Here is a 16,998-nt window from a genome sequence, read left to right on the forward strand (position 1 = left end):
TCCTAATAATTTAGTATTATCTTAGTATCATTTTAGAGTTCTATCATCATTTACATTAGTTGTATCATCTTCATCACACTTGCTTCATCCTTTTATCCATTTAGTTGCATACTTAGAACTCATTACATTTATATAAAGTTTAAAAATCAAATTTTTAATTTAATATTTATGTTTGGAGAGCATATGCACATTCAAATATCAAAGAGAAAATCAATGTAGGAGGTTGGATCCATTCAAACTCAATTAGAGCTATATAAAAATCTTTGTTTGTTACACTTTAAAAAAATAAAATTCCATGGTATTTTCATTTGACTAACTTGTTATATCTTCATGTATATAGTTGAATATTTTTCCCTTATATGTATCTAATAAAGAATGACTTTTTTAATAGTGTGATTTGAATAAAATTTTGAATGCAATGAGTGGCTTGACTATGAGTGAACATTTGTTTATGTATACATATTGACCGAATTCCATCTCATGTGAGTTCAATGTTATTTTGATATATTTGTAAAAAAATATTATAGGCTTATATGATTTTATTTTTGACATTATGGTCAAAGTTTGTTTATTAGTGATTCACACATAGTCAATTGTTTAGCAACTACTAAGATTATCTTGTAACTTTTAGAGTTAACTAAGTAATCTAGGTTCTACCAAGTTCTATAGTTGCTACTAAGTTCCAAAATATTCATTTAGTTTGCACCAAGAAATATCTACCAAGTTCATCAATGATAGTGCAAACTGAGCTTCACAGTACTAACTGAGTTGCATAGTGTCAACCAAGTTTGCACTATTAGTGATGTGAATCTAATGTTGACCAAGTCAAGGAGTGTTAACCAAGTGATTTAGTTTATATGTAAAGTTTCACAGTGTTCATTGAGTCACTAGTGCTAACCAAGTTTAGACTACTTGGAAGTGATCAATATGAGTTGACCTTCTATGTCTACTGAGTGCATGATGATGTCGAGTATTGACAATGGTTGTCAAGTATCTTAACCTCACTGAGTTTGTCCTTAGAACCCAATTGTCAATAGTTGGTCCACCTTTGTGATCTTAATGGAAACTTATGTTGTAGGTGACTTTGATGAATTATAATTTTGATTAGTATATATCTAACGTATTATATCACATCCAAGTAATGAATATAGAAGAACATATGATGCCACCATAAAGAGCAGAAGCATGAAGTAAAAAGGCTACAGGGAGTATAAGGAGCAATGAAGATTTATCTATCACAACAAGGTGATCATTAAATTTTAAGGGTATTTAAACCAACAAATCAAAGTTATAGATCAAAGATTGGCCATTGGTTCATCCTAACAGGTGTATCAACTGAATCTCTTAACCAAGTAGACTTAACTATCTTTGTCAAATCTCTTTACTGAGTACATACTTCATTGTATGTGTTGTAAATCCTTTTACAAGGTGGACCTAGTAGTCCTTATTACTCATAGTAGGGTAGATCATCAGAAGTGATCAATTGTAAGCCTTAAGTAGTAAACTTTATGTTATAGTACTAAGGCTTGTGGGTATCATCCCCACCCCAATTTTAGTTTCTATTTGGAAGGTTTTTGGGTCACCATATCTTGTATCAATATGTTATGAATGCTTTACTACTTTCATTCTTTCATGTATGCAATTAGATCAGAATATTTTATGAAGGATTAACTGGTGAAATAAGTTGAAGTTTTATTGGTTCCTAATACCTCACATTTCCAACAATTGGTATTAGAGCACTGTGGTTTTTAGAGAATTTTAAACAAATTGAGAAAAGATTAGAGGCAATGGAGGTATACAAGCTAGATAAGGCTATTGATAAGGAAAAGTTGGATCTTAAATTGGCTATTGGGCATCTAAATAAAACAAAAGAGCAACTCTCTCAACCATTGTAAAGAAGGAAAGATCTTGTAGTATAAATGAATGAAAATCTCTATACTAAAGAAAGAATCAAAGATATTTGTTCTAAAAGGAACTCAAATGAAGCTAATGATGCAATCAAATATCTACTTGAAAACAATTCCAATCTTCAAGAAGAAGTTAGAAAGTTGAAAAGAGATCAAGAAAATCATTCAATAAGATTATGTGAAGTCATGAAAGAAAAAGACAAAGCCAAAGAAGAGATAGAAGGTAAGAACAATAAAATTCAATATCTATCAATTCAATAGGCAGACTTCATTGATCAACTCACCAATACAAATGAAGAAATCATGAATCTAAGATTAGTAAATGAAAGATTGAAAAATGATCTATATAATGCAAAGCTAACTGATGAAAGAATGTTGAAATATCAAGTAGACATGAATCAGTTAAATGAGAAAAGTTAGTACAGATAGAAAGGAAAAGCTTGAATAAGATACACAAAAGAAGGTGAATAATCCAAGAAAGGAGCTCAAAAGAATCAAAGACCTACTTGCAATCATTTTTGTAAGTTAGGTTATACGTCAAATAAATGTTGAAATAATGGTAAAGCAAGATTCAATGGAAAGTTTTACAATTGCAATAAGCATGATCATAAATGCAAATTAATGCAAAGAAAAACCTAAGTTTGAAGGTAAATGTCACAAGTGCAATAAACAAGGACACAAATGTTCTAAATGAAAAACCAAGATATTGATTCTAAAAGAATAGATTGTGAAAGCCATATTTGGATGGGACTACAAAAATTAGTGTAGATGCCACTACTGTGGAGAATCTAGGCACATTGGAGAAAATTGTGTGAAACATCACATGAAGACAAGAGACACCACTAGAAGATGTTTTATTTGTACAAAGCTTGGACATCTTGCCAAGAACTATATGAACATTGGAAGAGTTAAGGATGAAAAGAAAGCTTGAGCTGAAAACATCAAAAAGCAGATGAGGTAGTGATGGATTTCAAAATCTTCTGATAATGAAAGTCCAAGTCATGAAGAAGATGTCACTCAAGAGTTGGGTGACTCAAGAACATCAACTTGAATCTCTTGTAGAATGATTGGAACTGAGACTCTAAAGTAGATATCTAACATTAGTTCTAGCTAGCTAGAAGGAATGATCCATATCAACATTGCAAAGGGATAACTAAGTGAAGACCTTATCAAGTTGGGTTGGGTTGCAAGACCCTTCCAAGCTATGTCAAGATACAATGAAATAGTATGTGGACATCAAACTATGAATGAATATATTGAGCATTAAGATTAAATTGAGTGGAAGGTATTTTATCATTAAATGAGCAAACATACCAAGAATTAATGACATTTGAAAAGTAAAAATCATTAAAAGGAAGGAAATCAAATTCATTTATCACCATGAACTTTTAAAGAGCTAATTACAAAGAGTGATTTCTATGCTTCCAAGCAATCTGTATGCTTGTTGCTGAAGATTCTCATGTTTTCTTAAACCCTACTAAGCATGGTATCCTCCAACAATAAAGCTAGGAAAGGGTCTGAGATGTTAGTTAATGGAATTGAATGGAAGACACTAGATTTCAAGTTTAGTCTGACAATTGCAAAAGTGTTTGACCAAACTAGAGCTCAATGTCAGATTCCACCTAAGGTAATACTTGTTGATGATATTCATTCACATTTTTTTTATTCAATACAAGAACTTGAAACCCTATATATGGATGAGTCTCTAAAAATGTTATGTGTGAATGGTGTGTTGAAACTAGAGCATCAACATTTGGAGACCAAGGGTTTAACACATTTTGCACGTGCCCTGAGATTTTCAAATTAAATGGATAAGGTTTATCCTTAGATAGGTGCACAATGGGTAGTTATGATTGGAGAAACCTATTCAAATCACAAAGAAAATGATTCATAGGATAAAAGGGATCCTAATGTTAAACAAAGCTAAGGCTACCAAAACCCTGAGTCAGGTATAACTAGAAAACAAGACTCTTGCCTAGTGGGATGGAAGAGGAATGAAAATCAGCAATGTGACTGACATGGAGCTAAAATTTAGAATTCATGTGATATCCCATAAGATATATAGCTCCAATCATCTCAATAGTGTGTCGTGTGAGGTAGTTGATTTGGCTCTCAAGGTAGTGAAGAACAACATGTCCTTTGACCTTGCTGAGCTAATGCTAAATTAGTTCAACAAGAACATGGAGAGCATCAAAACTTCAAAGAACAATTTGTGTAAGTTTGGTGCACTGTTAACCTATTTATTTTTCTATGTGCAAAATGTTTTTCCTTCTAAAGGCTCAGTTGTATGGAGAAAAGATGTACCAGTGTTATATCAAATTAATGAATATATAGCAGAGATGAGTGAGAACTTTATCAATATCATGGACAATTATTTTGATTCATTTAAGGAAAATATGATTAGTAGATATAGAATACCAAATAAACTTGTAGAATATTACAAGGATGATATTTTTTTCATGCTGGACTATGACAAAGTGTACATTCAAGAAGTCAAATCTAGAGTGGTGTGGGTTAAGCCTCTAAGCTATGAGGTTAACATTTATGATACCAAAGATATCATTGAGGGACTATTGAATGAACATGTGGATCCCAAGGCCACATATTTTGGTACATATGATGAAGCCAAAGCTAAAATATAACTTGAAATCAATCTTCCTCAAGTAGTTATCAAAGGAAAGAAGAGGATAGCAAAGATGAGGCAAGAAAGTTCTACTCTCCTCTTGACTGAAGGAAAAGGAGATGATGTAGAAGAAGATGAAGTAGAAGATACAAAGTTTGAAGAAGAAGAGCCAATCAGAAAGAAAGGTAAGGTTATCATAACCGAACTTGCCAAGTCATCTACTACAATATTCGCTAGAAGAGCATCAAGGTCTAGAAAGAAATTGAAGTTAGGTGAGGAGGATGAAAAGGAATTTATTTTCAAGAAGCCTCCACCTACTTTTCAAGAAAAATTAAAGAAAATTGAAGGAGGAGTTGGAATGGAAATTTTCAAATCCCTCAGGTACAAAACAAGGAGTGAAAATGAGAAGAAGCAAGTTGAAGACATGATGATGTAGAAACTAGGTAAATACAAATACTCTCCTAATCAACTTGTACAAAAGATTCCAAATGAACTTATGCAAGTAATCAAACTAAGATGGGAAAATGCCAAGAAGACTGAAAAATGTATTTATGAATAGACTTTGAGGAAACTCATGTTGAGTCTTAGTGAAAAAGAGGTGAAATATTCTATGAAGAAAAATGAAGAAAAAATCACTCTAAAGTTCAATAGATGTCTTGTGTTGATAAAAGACATAGAATCTATTGTGAAGACAACTACTACCACATGGAAGATCATTTACAACCTTCATAAATTGCGTGATTTTTTTGTTCATGTTAGTGATAAGGAAGATGCGGAGGATATCAAGAAAGATAATGACAATGATGATGAAGATGATGTAAATCTAGATGATGAGGAGCAAGAACATGAAGCTACCAAGGAGAATCTCCCTGAGATTCAAAGTATTGAGGAAATTGACTCAAAAAAGATAGTAGTAGTACTTATGGCCTTATTTCCTCATTCTTTAAGAAAATATTTAAAGTCATCAAGCTCTAAGAAAGGTTCTTCCGAGTTGGGTTGTGGTAACCACTACAACACTAAGCACCCAACCAATTTGTACACCTGTTCGACTAAGTACCATCTTGATTAAAGTGATTAACACTTCATCTACCAAGTAGCTAGTGCTTCCACCATTATCAAATTTGGTTACACAATAAAAAGGTATTTCTATTGTTAGTGTTATATCTAATTTTGTTGCTATCCCTTCTATTTCTACTATTGTTACAATTTCAAGTGTACAAAAAGAAAGTACAAGGATAGTTGAGATCATGCCTCAATTGAGAAAAAAAGTTTCTAGTATGAATAAGGGTAAAGAGGAAGATATTGATCTAGATGAGGATATAGTTATCCTAAATTGGGATATCTCTATTCTAAATCTCTAATAAAATGAACATAATGGGTGAACTATTGAAAAGAGAGATAAGAAACAAAAGCTTAGAGAAGAGAAGAGCAGAGAAATCCAAGTGCTTGAAAATGTAAAGAACATACTTATGGATTCACTAAGTATTGTGGTTGATAGTACACAACCTATTTTGGAGCAGTCAATAGAAGTTGTCTAGAAAATCAATACAGATCTAAATGGACAAGAAAATTTACTACAGAGAGCAGAGAGGAAATTTGAGAACAAAGTATTGGAGCAAGTTTCATAGAAAATTACAATAAATCAAGTATAATTTTCTACTATTCTTAGCTCATTAGAAACCTCTATAGATAATGTCACTTTATTATTTAGCAAGTTGTGCAATACATTTATCTTCACCCAAGGAAACAAAGATAAATTATCTAAGATAGATGAAGACTTGAAGGTAAGTGCACACCAGTTGTCACTTGACCTAAGTTATAGTTCTACTCACTATTCTAATATTAGATTTCTAACTAATTTAAAAGAAGAATTACTAAAGGAAGAAGCTAGGATCAGTGCCACACTTGTAGACATCCAAGGCATGATTCTTCTAAACATTGATGCATTACATAAACACATTGCACATGCCAAAACTCTCATCCATGACAATAACTTCTCCATAGTTGATCATATGATGGAGTTATCAGTAGAAGTATAGATTGCATGTCATGCAAGCAAGATGTTACAAGAAAATTGGGACAAGATAGTGGCATTTATTTGAAAGGTACACTCTAACTTCTTATCATATATTGGGATTACCAGGTAGCATGCACCTTTTGCATTTATGTTAAAAAGGGGGGGTGAAGATGTGATATATAAAGGGGAGAAGATGAGATATACATAAAGGGGGAGAAGTATAAATATGTATATATTGAGAAAGTATAATATGGTATATATGTATGGGGGGTAGCATAATATCATACATATTTTACAAAAGCAATTTTGGATAATTTCAAAAAATAGAGCATGTTACCGAGTTAAAGACATGGGATGGACATAAAGAATGTTTTGACCAAAAAATTTTGAGAATTTAGTTTTGGATTGATAAGTATTTTTGTCACTAATGCCAAAGGTGGAGATTGTTGACATTATGGTTAATTTTTTTAATTAGTGACTCACACTTAGTCAATTGGTTAGCAACTACCGAGCTTATCTTGTAGTTTGTAGTGTTAACTGAGTAATCTAGGTTCTACCAAGTTCCAAAATCTTCATTTAGTTCACACCAAGAATTTTCTATTGAGTTCATCAATGATAGTTCAAACTAAGATTTATGGCAATATCTAAGTTGCACAGTGTCAGTGAATTGAATCTAGTGTTGACTAACTCAAGGAGTGTCAACCAAGTGATTCAATTTATATGCCAAGTTTTTTAGTGTCCACTAAGTCACCAGTGCTAACCGAGTTCATACTACTTGGAAGTGATCAGTATAAACTTAGCTTCTGCATCTACTGAGTGCATGAAAATAACAAGTGTTGACAATGGTTGTTTAGTATTATAACGTCACCAAGATTGTCCTAAGAACCCAAGTGTTAATAGTTGGGATGACTTTGTGGTCTTAATGGAAACTTATGTTGTAGCTTACTTTAATGAATTGTAATTTTAATTGGTATATATGTAATGTATTACATCACATCCAAATAATGAATATGGAAGAACATATGATGCAAATATAAAGAGAAAAACTTTGAAGTAAAAAGGCTACATGTAGTATATAGAGAAGCAAAGACTTATCTATCAGAGGAAGCTGATCATTACATTTCAAAGATACCTCAACAAGTAGATCAAAGTTGTAGATCATACATTAGCCACTGGCTCATCCTAACACATGTATCAGGTAAATCCTTTAACTACATAGACTTAACAACCTTTGCCAAATCTCTTTACCAAGTGAATACTTCATTGTATCTTTTGTAAATCCTTTTACAAGGTGGACCTAGTAGTTCTTATTGCTCCTAATAGGGAAGATCATTAGAAGTGATCAATTGTAATCCTTAATAGGCCAACTTTATACTACAGTACTAAAGTTTTTGGGTATGTTACCCACCCCAATTTTACTTTCTATTTGGAAGGTTTCTAGGTCACCATATCTTGTGTCAATATGTTATGAATGTTTTACTACTTTTATTCTTTCATGCATATAATTAGATCATAATTTTTTATGAAGGATTAATTGGTGAAATAAATTGAAGTTTTATTAGTTCTCGATTCACAACCCCCCCCCCCCCCCCCCACACTTCTCAGTATCCTTGCATACCTCACATTTCCAACATTTATGTATAGGCTATTCAATCACTTGACTATGCCATAAATATTTATGTCCACTTGAATAATATTTGTGAGACCTTGTGATGTGTAGTATATGTCTACATGGATTTTAAGACCCTGACATATCATAATCAAATTTGATACTTGGGAATAAGTATGTTTCTCATTAGATTGTGCCAATAATGAATGGCTTGATTTAGTATCCTACTATATGGACTAGTTGGCTTTCACTTATATCACAAAGGTGAATGATTTTCAAGGGATATCCAAAATTGGATACTAGAATGGTTCATCTAGTTGATGCCCTTATAGTGCATGTGACTAGAATCAATATAATCATATGTCTCAAAGGGTTAGTACATATTTTCCTATAGCATAAAAGTATTCAATGTTAGATGGTACCCATATTGTGAAGTATATTTCTAACAATATCACTAAGGTTGGTAGGTGGTATATGTTAGATGTCAGTATTCCTTCCAAGATGGACAAACTTGTCATCAATGGTATAAGGGAAAAAATTATCAAATCTAGTTATTCAAAGGTTTAATGGATAATGGAAAACTTAGTGATGGCCCTATATCATATTTTTATTATTTATTACTTGTTCCTTACATGTTGAAGATTGTAGGTATAATGGGATGCTTCCAATTATGACACCTAGAAAGAGACTTGGGAAAGGACGAGACCTACAATATAGTGTGTGATACAATGAGACTCCTTTTCTATCTAGGATGCACTAAAAGAATAGAGTTTATTCATTATGGATACATTAACTTCATTCAATGTGTACTTGTGTGAATGGCCTCAGGTTTTACACTCATATGTATACTAGTTCCCTCTCTAGTGATGATATCAAAAAGTGTGGGATGCTTGATTACTATCATAGATACTATAAAGTACTCATAATCAGCAATAATTAGTATGTAAGTCACATTTAATTGTATTATAATATTATTATTTTTTGTAACTTGATTAATTTAATAGTTGTAATTGGAGACCATGATTTAAAAGGGAGATCAAATATCTCACTCTAGAGAAGAGAATAAACTCTTTTTAGCATTGGTTTATAAACTATGAAGACTTTTGTTCTCAAATGGCTAGACTTAGGTAGAGTTATCATGAATGAACCTTGGATTTTGGGTTTAGATATAGGAATGTCCCTACCATCAAGATATTAATTCTATCAAGTTTAAGATTTTGATGGCGGTATGGAGTCATGGATAAAATGATAGAAAATTAAGTCAATTGTTGAAAAAAATAGTAGTGATCAAGGGGCAATTTTGTGCATAGTTGAATGAGTGTTTCACTAAACTTTTTTGGAAGTGATTAAAACCATTTATGTCAACTCTTTCAAAATTGCTGCAAATTAATTGTTTCCTATTTTATATTTATATTAGATTTCCTTTATGTCATTCCTATAGAGCTTTATTTATTGAATTTATTTAAGTAGATCTTGTGGGAAACATTATTTGGAGTAGGAATAGTATATGTACATACACATTCCCTCTATCATTATTACAACATAAGTTTCCCTTTTTATTTATTTGTGTATGGTCACAATTACAAGGATGAGATGAAATTATTATTGAAAATAGATAGCTAAATTATGTTTTTATTCATTGTAATTATATTGTGTGACTAACATGGTGTAACCTTCAATATCTTTGCACATTCTTCATTTCCAAGATTTGTACTTGTTGATTAAATTCTTACCCATTTAAAATATAATTACATTGTGCTCTTTTTAGAGTGACTCTTTAATTATATAAGCATTTAGGTATATGAGGAAATTTTGATGGTATGTGAGAAGGAATTTGAAAAAGGGTCGGGTACAAGAGATGGAAATCTAGTTAGCCCTTGTATGATCTTGAATAGAAACATTGATAATTTAAGACCTTTTATCTCCCACCCTTATGGACTAGGGATGGATTCATGCTCAATCAACTCTTTCTTATATTATGTCATGCTTCTTGCATTTGTTTATGTGCTCCTTGGGGCTATCCCCTTGTGAAATACCCCTGGAATAGGTCAACCCAAATTGACCTATTCAAGAATAGGTCATAATAAATTGACTCTATTCAACCTATTCCCTAGGGACTTTAGGTATCGAGGCTAGTTTAGTCTTAGGGTTGTAAATTTGGAAATCAGGTGACCAAACATCTTGCTTTGTTTTTGCATCAAAATATTAGTATAAAAAGAACCCTACATGCCTCATTTTCACAAACCAAGTCATTTATTAATGTCTACCATTAAAGAGACATCAAGAGACATCCAAAAAATTTCAAGGCACAAATTCAAGTACTCAAGAATTCAAGCATTCAAGATTCAAGGATCGTTTGTGAGAATTTCCTCTTCAAGATCTTGCATTTTGTTAGCCATCCATAGAGATGATCTACATTGAAGCATTCACCACATTCTTCATTTATGCACATTTCTATCTATGGATCCATGATGCTCTTTCGGTAGATCCATTACATTTGTATAGATTTTATATATCCTTTATTAAAAATTCAACATTGACTACACACAAGGCATTGCACAATCCTTATTAACAAGGGTTTCTTCAAGAATGGTGAATATTTACATTTTTATTTCTTTATTTCATATTTTCAATTTTAATTTCAAGGATTATTCCTCAATACAGGGCTTGACCAAGGCAATTCCTCATCAAACCTTAATAAAAAACCAAGTTTCATAATGTACAAGAGTAGGATATGTGAATTTGTAATACCCTAACCATCACATAACCATAAAATAACCATAAAACAATATCCCACCATACATAATAGATTAACTAAACTTGAACAAATTTTTTTTAACAATCCCCATTACAAATTAACCTTTAAACAATAGGTATTGTAAAGTACTCATAATCAGCAATGTAACATTTCTATATATTACATCAGAGTATATTATATATTTATACTCTCTTATTAGAAGTACAACATCTTTGAAATATATTCAAATTAATCACTAAATCTAAATGTTAAGTAGCCAATTCCTTCTAACTCCGTAATCAAACATATCTTGAACCTGAAATCCAAAACAACAAAACCACAACATGCCAAACAAGGCTTAGAACACAAATTAAGTCGTTAAGATTTCCAGTAACCTGCATGTTAGATTTTATAACAAAACATTATTCATATAATCCAAATAACAGGAGTACTGAAAATACAATTTTCTTTTTAGATTCAAAATATAAAGCAAGTACATAATTTCTTACACGCAGATATGTAGAAATAAACTCGCATAGAATATAACAAGATAATGATCTAGTAGTCCATGGGTGTCAACATAAGAATCTACGTTCAGCCACTCATAGAACTCAATATGTCAGGTGAAACCATGATATTCTTATCTTATTATATGATTCCCAACCCATAAAGTTTTAAATATTACCACTTGATTAAATAACTATCATAAAATTTCCCATAAGGATCTAGACTAGTGTCAGAGGGCATCCGGCAACATAATTCTATCACCACAAGTTACTCGCTTTATGACAGCCACCCAATCTAAAGGATCACACTTGCATAATCTAACATACACATAATTCTAGATATACTAATTGGAAGAAAACTTAGATTAATTTTTCCAATTCCAACTAATACACTTATTTCATTTACCTCAATATAACAATTGCACCAGCAAACAGAAATATCATTTGAAACCATTTTCAATCTTTCAAAGTACCAAATGAAACTATAATTGTAAACACGCTTTTCAATCATATAAAAAATATTTTCTAATTAAATAATAAGGAATTGACTTTTTCTCTGAATCACTCTATATTTACATTTCATTTAAAAACCTAATAATAAAACTATCAATACATATTATTACATCAGATTATAAAATTAATCAATTTCCATTTCCAAAACTAGTAATCACAATAATTTCCAAATTATATATCTATGGTAAAACTAACAATGCAATTCATAAGGATATATATACACGTTGATACATATAAATAAATACTTATTCATATATATATATATATATATATATATATATATATATATATATATATATATATATATATATATATATATATATATATATATATATATATATATATATATACACAGCATTTATATATATATACATACACGCACTCACTTACATATATCAATATATATATGTAAAACCTTACTAATTTAAAATCAGTTTTAAAATAGATAATAATCTTTTACACTGTAAATCTAATAACTAATCGTTACCAGATAAAAACAATTTTCACTACTTTAATTAGTAATTGTTTGACAATATATCAATGTCAAAGTACTTATTTTGTTTCAGAATTCTTGTACTAAAATCAATGAAACATAAATTCCCAAATCTCCTAAATTCGATACAGCCTATACAATAATCTTGTTTGCATTTTGATGCTTTAGACTAAACATAAGTTAATAGCTGCAACGAACTTCACTATGCTATGGTTTTATCACAACAACTGTATCCCTCTTAAATTATAGTAAAGCTCATTTGTTTGCTTGTAATGTTAAACCTGAATTCATATAATTTTACTAATGCAATAGACAAGATCTAAAACCCTTTTTGAAATGTTAACCTTGAAACTGTATGTAAATGTATGTGTCTCATAGAATTTCGAAACCCAAAATTGCAGACAATGAAACAATTATGAGCCTATATCTTCAGACCCTAAACACATTAATATTGATGATAAACAGCAGCCGAGTTACAACTCAAGTAATCGTTTTGTTTTCTAAATGTTATCTAAACCCCAAAACCAAAACAAAGTTTATAGCTCTGTAAAATGTTTAACAAAAATTGTTTAACAAAATAACCAACCTATGTTACAAGACTACATCCTCGATTCACAAATCATGACCCATAAATCACTACAATATCATGGCCGTGACCGAATGTCACCACAAACTTTAACCAAGACCGAGTCACAAACAGTAAACAAAATGTTAACACAAAATAACATACCCACAGACCTCGGCTCTTATAATAGCCGGTATCATATGCTATCTCACAGTTCCACACATAAATTACAACTATAAACATACACATAAAATCACAAAGCCCAAATACAACAACATTACCAAAACAAAATCTCCATACCCTCACTCAAATATGGGAATGTATAGAGCTAAGCATCACACACAAAACCCTACTCTACAAATATCCATGCTGAAGTGACATACCATTTAAAACTGCAAAGAACTTTATACACTTATACATTTTAGACTTCTTACACCTGAATTCTGGGTTTACACAGAACATAACAATGAAAGCATTAAATACTGCCTATACTCGGAGTTGGGTATCAAAGTTTTTTTTTATACAGCAACCATTCCATAAATGATATTCATCATGAATCAAAGAACATAAAATGAATAAGAAAATACAGTAAGAAAACCCCCCTACCTATAAAAATGCAAGCGAAAACTTAAGTAAAGCCACCTAGAGAATCCTCTTGTTCAAACACGCAGCCCAAGCCTCCAAAACCCTCTATGCCTTGCCACAGAGAACAATGAAACCCTTTAAAAGATGATACAGAGAAAATGCAATCAAGAATAGAAATTATTAATAAATGAAATCGATAACCTTTAAAATGCTGGTAAGGCATGATGATCTCCATAATGGTCATCAATTTCCCAATGAAAGTGCAGAGAAACCCGCTCAACAGAGCGTCCATATTGCCTCAACTGAAAACCAACAATGGGGGTCTGAACTTAGACTTCAACAAAATCGACAACCAAAAATAATTCAATGCCCATAACTGTGTACTTAACTAAAACATCAAAAACAATGCAAATTCCAACACTTGGCAGCCAAAGTACTAGCTTGACATTTGAAGAGCCTGCCCTTCATAAAAATTCACTTACTTGCCGCCATAAGCAAAAACCAAAAACCTCCATGCTAGTTTTAGTTTAGGCATCAATAGACTTAGGCTAAGTTTAATTTATGACTTAGTTAAATCCCATCGATAGGTTAGTTTTAGGCACTAACTTAGATAGTAATAGGCATATATAAACATCAACATTAGTACTAACTAATATTAGTATTAACATTAACACACACATATATATATATATATATATATATATATATATATATATATATATATATATATATATATATATATATATATATTAATATTAACATTAACATCAGTACTAGTTAATAAATGTTACTAATTGATAAGTATATATATATATATATATATATATATATATACAAATACAAGCACACTAATACACAAACAACTACATATACATATACGTATATAAATATAACTAATATATATATATATATATATATATATATATATATATATATATACAATGCTATAATTATATATATATATACTTAAATATGGCAATAATAGATACAAGGTGTTGATACAATTTTAAAACCACCTTATACATCAAACTGAGAGTACAAATCAGACATAGGTAAAACTTAAACCATACTAACATTAATTTATAAAATTTGATTCCTGAATCTAGATTAATTTAGTTGATAAGATTTTGAATATAACATAATACTAAAAATATTAAAAACATCTATTCTGAGAATCAGATTTTGAGTAATCTCTGAATTCTCAAAAATTTTAACATAATAGTACCAAAATAAAAGTAACTTAACAAGTACCAAACTATCTATAAAAGTTAACTAATCTCAGATTCCAAGGTGATAGATATAAAACTGTCAGGGCCATGACACCCTCCCCCACTAGCTTAGGCTTACTCCTAGAAGCCTGAAAAAAAATGAGGATGTGAAGCTTTCATTACCTTGGTATCTGCCCAAGTTGCAGAGGTATCATCATTATGATCCCATAATACCTTTACCTATTCCACCTTGGGACCTCTAAGATTTAGCTCTCTTTGCTGAATAATTTGCACTGGTTCCAGCATCAATTGGCCATCTATTACTTGTAATGCATTCCAATTCAAAACATGAGTGATATTAGGTATGTATTTCCTTAAGATAGACACATGAAAGACATCATGGATTCGAGATAGACTTGGAGGCAAAGCAAGTCTATAGGCAACCAGACCAACATGTTCCAGAATTTCAAACAGTCCCACAAAACGTGGAGACAATTTGGAAACTTAACCATATCTAATAGGACTTTTTTCTAGGTCTGACCCACAGAAAAACTTTGTCCCCAACCACAAATTGATGCTCAATCCTATGCAAATCTGCATACTTTTTCTGTCTATCATGTGCTGTAACAAGGTGTTCCCTGATTCGTTTCACTTGCTGTTCCATATCTTGAAGCATTTCAGGACCTAGGAGAATTCTATCTTCTAAATTATCCCAGCTCAAGGGTGTTCTACATGGTCATCCATACAAAGCTTGAAATGGAGCCATACCTATAGAGCTGTGATAACCGTTATTATATGCAAATTCAAATAAATGCAAGAATTCTTCCCATTTGTTTTGCCTATCCATAACGTACATCCTGAGCATGTCTTCCAAAATTTGATTTACACGCTCAGTTTTCCCATCGGTCTCAAGATGATATGAAAAACTAAAATTCAGTTGAGTACCAAGTTCATGTTGCATAGACCTCCAAAGAGAAGATGTAAAAACTGGGTCCCTATCTGATATGATCTTCTTTGGAATCCCATGCAGTCTTACTATTTGTTCCATAAAAATACGTGCTACTGATGTAGAATTATAAGAAGATCTCACTGGAATAAAATGTGCAACTTTGGTTAGCCTATCAACTACAATCATGATTGAATCATGACACCTAGCTAATAATGGTAATCTCACTATGAAATCAATGGAGATGGTATCCCATTTTCATCTAGGCACACTATGAGATTGAAGTAAACCAGCAAGATGCTGATGTTCATCTTTCACCCTTTGACATTCCAGACATCTAGCAACAAAATCAGCAATATCCCTCTTCATACCTGGCCAATAGTAATGCTATTTAAGATCAACATTCATTTTCTTAACACCATGATGTGCTGAATAAGGCGCTTTATGAGCCTTAGACATTACCAAATTTCATAGCTCTCCAACTACAGGAACATAAATACTACCTCTGTAGATCAACAATCCCTCAGTGTTGAAAGAATAACCTTCAAATCTGCCTTCTAACATGCTGCCACTATCTATAACAGCCTTGACATCTAAAAACCATGGATCGGTCATCATATTTTGCAATATTTTCTCCTTCAAATCCATTGTGAGAGTTAAAGAAGAGAGCTCATGATGTCTTATGCTAAGAGCATTAGCCACCTTATTCTCTTTACATTGCACATATTTAACTTCAAAGTTATATTCACACAAAAATTCCATCCATCTGCGTTGTCGTGCATTCAGATTAGGCTATGTGAAAATATATTGAAGACTTCTATGATCAGTACACAACTCAAAATGCTGTCCAAGGAGAAAATGTCGACATTTGGCCAACGCATGCATTATTGTAGCAAGTTCTAAATCGTGAGTAGGATAGTTTATCTCATGATCCTTGAGTTTCCTGGATTCATAAGCAATCACCCTACCATCTTGTATTAAAACTGCTCCTAATCCATCCAATGAAGCATCTGTGCAAACTACAAATTCTTTACAAGGATCAGGTACAGCCAATACAGGTGCACTAATCAAACGTTCTTTAAGATGCTGAAAAGCCTCTTCACACTTATCCGACTAGATAAATTTCTTACCTTTTCTCTGAAGAGAAGTGATAGGATGTGTTATTTTTGAGAAATTAGCCACAAAATTTTGGTAGCAACTAGCTAGACCCATAAAAATTCTCACTTTAGACACATTTGTAGGTGCTAGCCACTCTACAATAGCTCTAATCTTAGCTAGATCCATAGCTA

The 16,998-nt window shown here is 31.7% G+C and overlaps 1 protein-coding gene across 1 annotated transcript; it reads right to left on the minus strand.

Moving 5' to 3' along the window:
- Positions 1–15,003: 15,003 nt before the first annotated feature.
- LOC149543134 (uncharacterized) lies at positions 15,004–16,357 on the minus strand. Its single transcript, XM_089795776.1, has 5 exons — positions 16,213–16,357; positions 16,000–16,080; positions 15,618–15,852; positions 15,309–15,491; positions 15,004–15,196 (listed from the first exon to the last, which is right to left on the minus strand). The coding sequence occupies exons 1-5, from the start codon at positions 16,355–16,357 to the stop codon at positions 15,004–15,006; spliced, it is 837 nt and encodes a 278-aa protein (XP_089651902.1).
- Between the last annotated feature and the right edge of the window lie 641 nt (positions 16,358–16,998).

This window comes from Cupressus sempervirens, chromosome 8 (assembly GCF_028749045.1).
Source record: "Cupressus sempervirens isolate cs-2001-9-10 chromosome 8, ASM2874904v1, whole genome shotgun sequence".
NCBI lineage: Eukaryota > Viridiplantae > Streptophyta > Pinopsida > Cupressales > Cupressaceae > Cupressus > Cupressus sempervirens.

Excerpts from the sequence above, each read along its gene's own strand:
- LOC149543134 (XM_089795776.1), bottom strand. The coding sequence starts at position 16,357 with ATGGATTTGAAGGAGAAAATATTGCAAAATATGATGACCGATCCATGG. Across the intron at positions 15,853-15,999 it reads TGAACATCAGCATCTTGCTG|TGAGATCTTCTTATAATTCT; the intron begins GTTTACTTCAAT and ends ATTTTATTCCAG. Across the intron at positions 15,197-15,308 it reads GTTGGGGACAAAGTTTTTCT|ACTTGCTTTGCCTCCAAGTC; the intron begins GTGGGTCAGACC and ends GGTTGCCTATAG.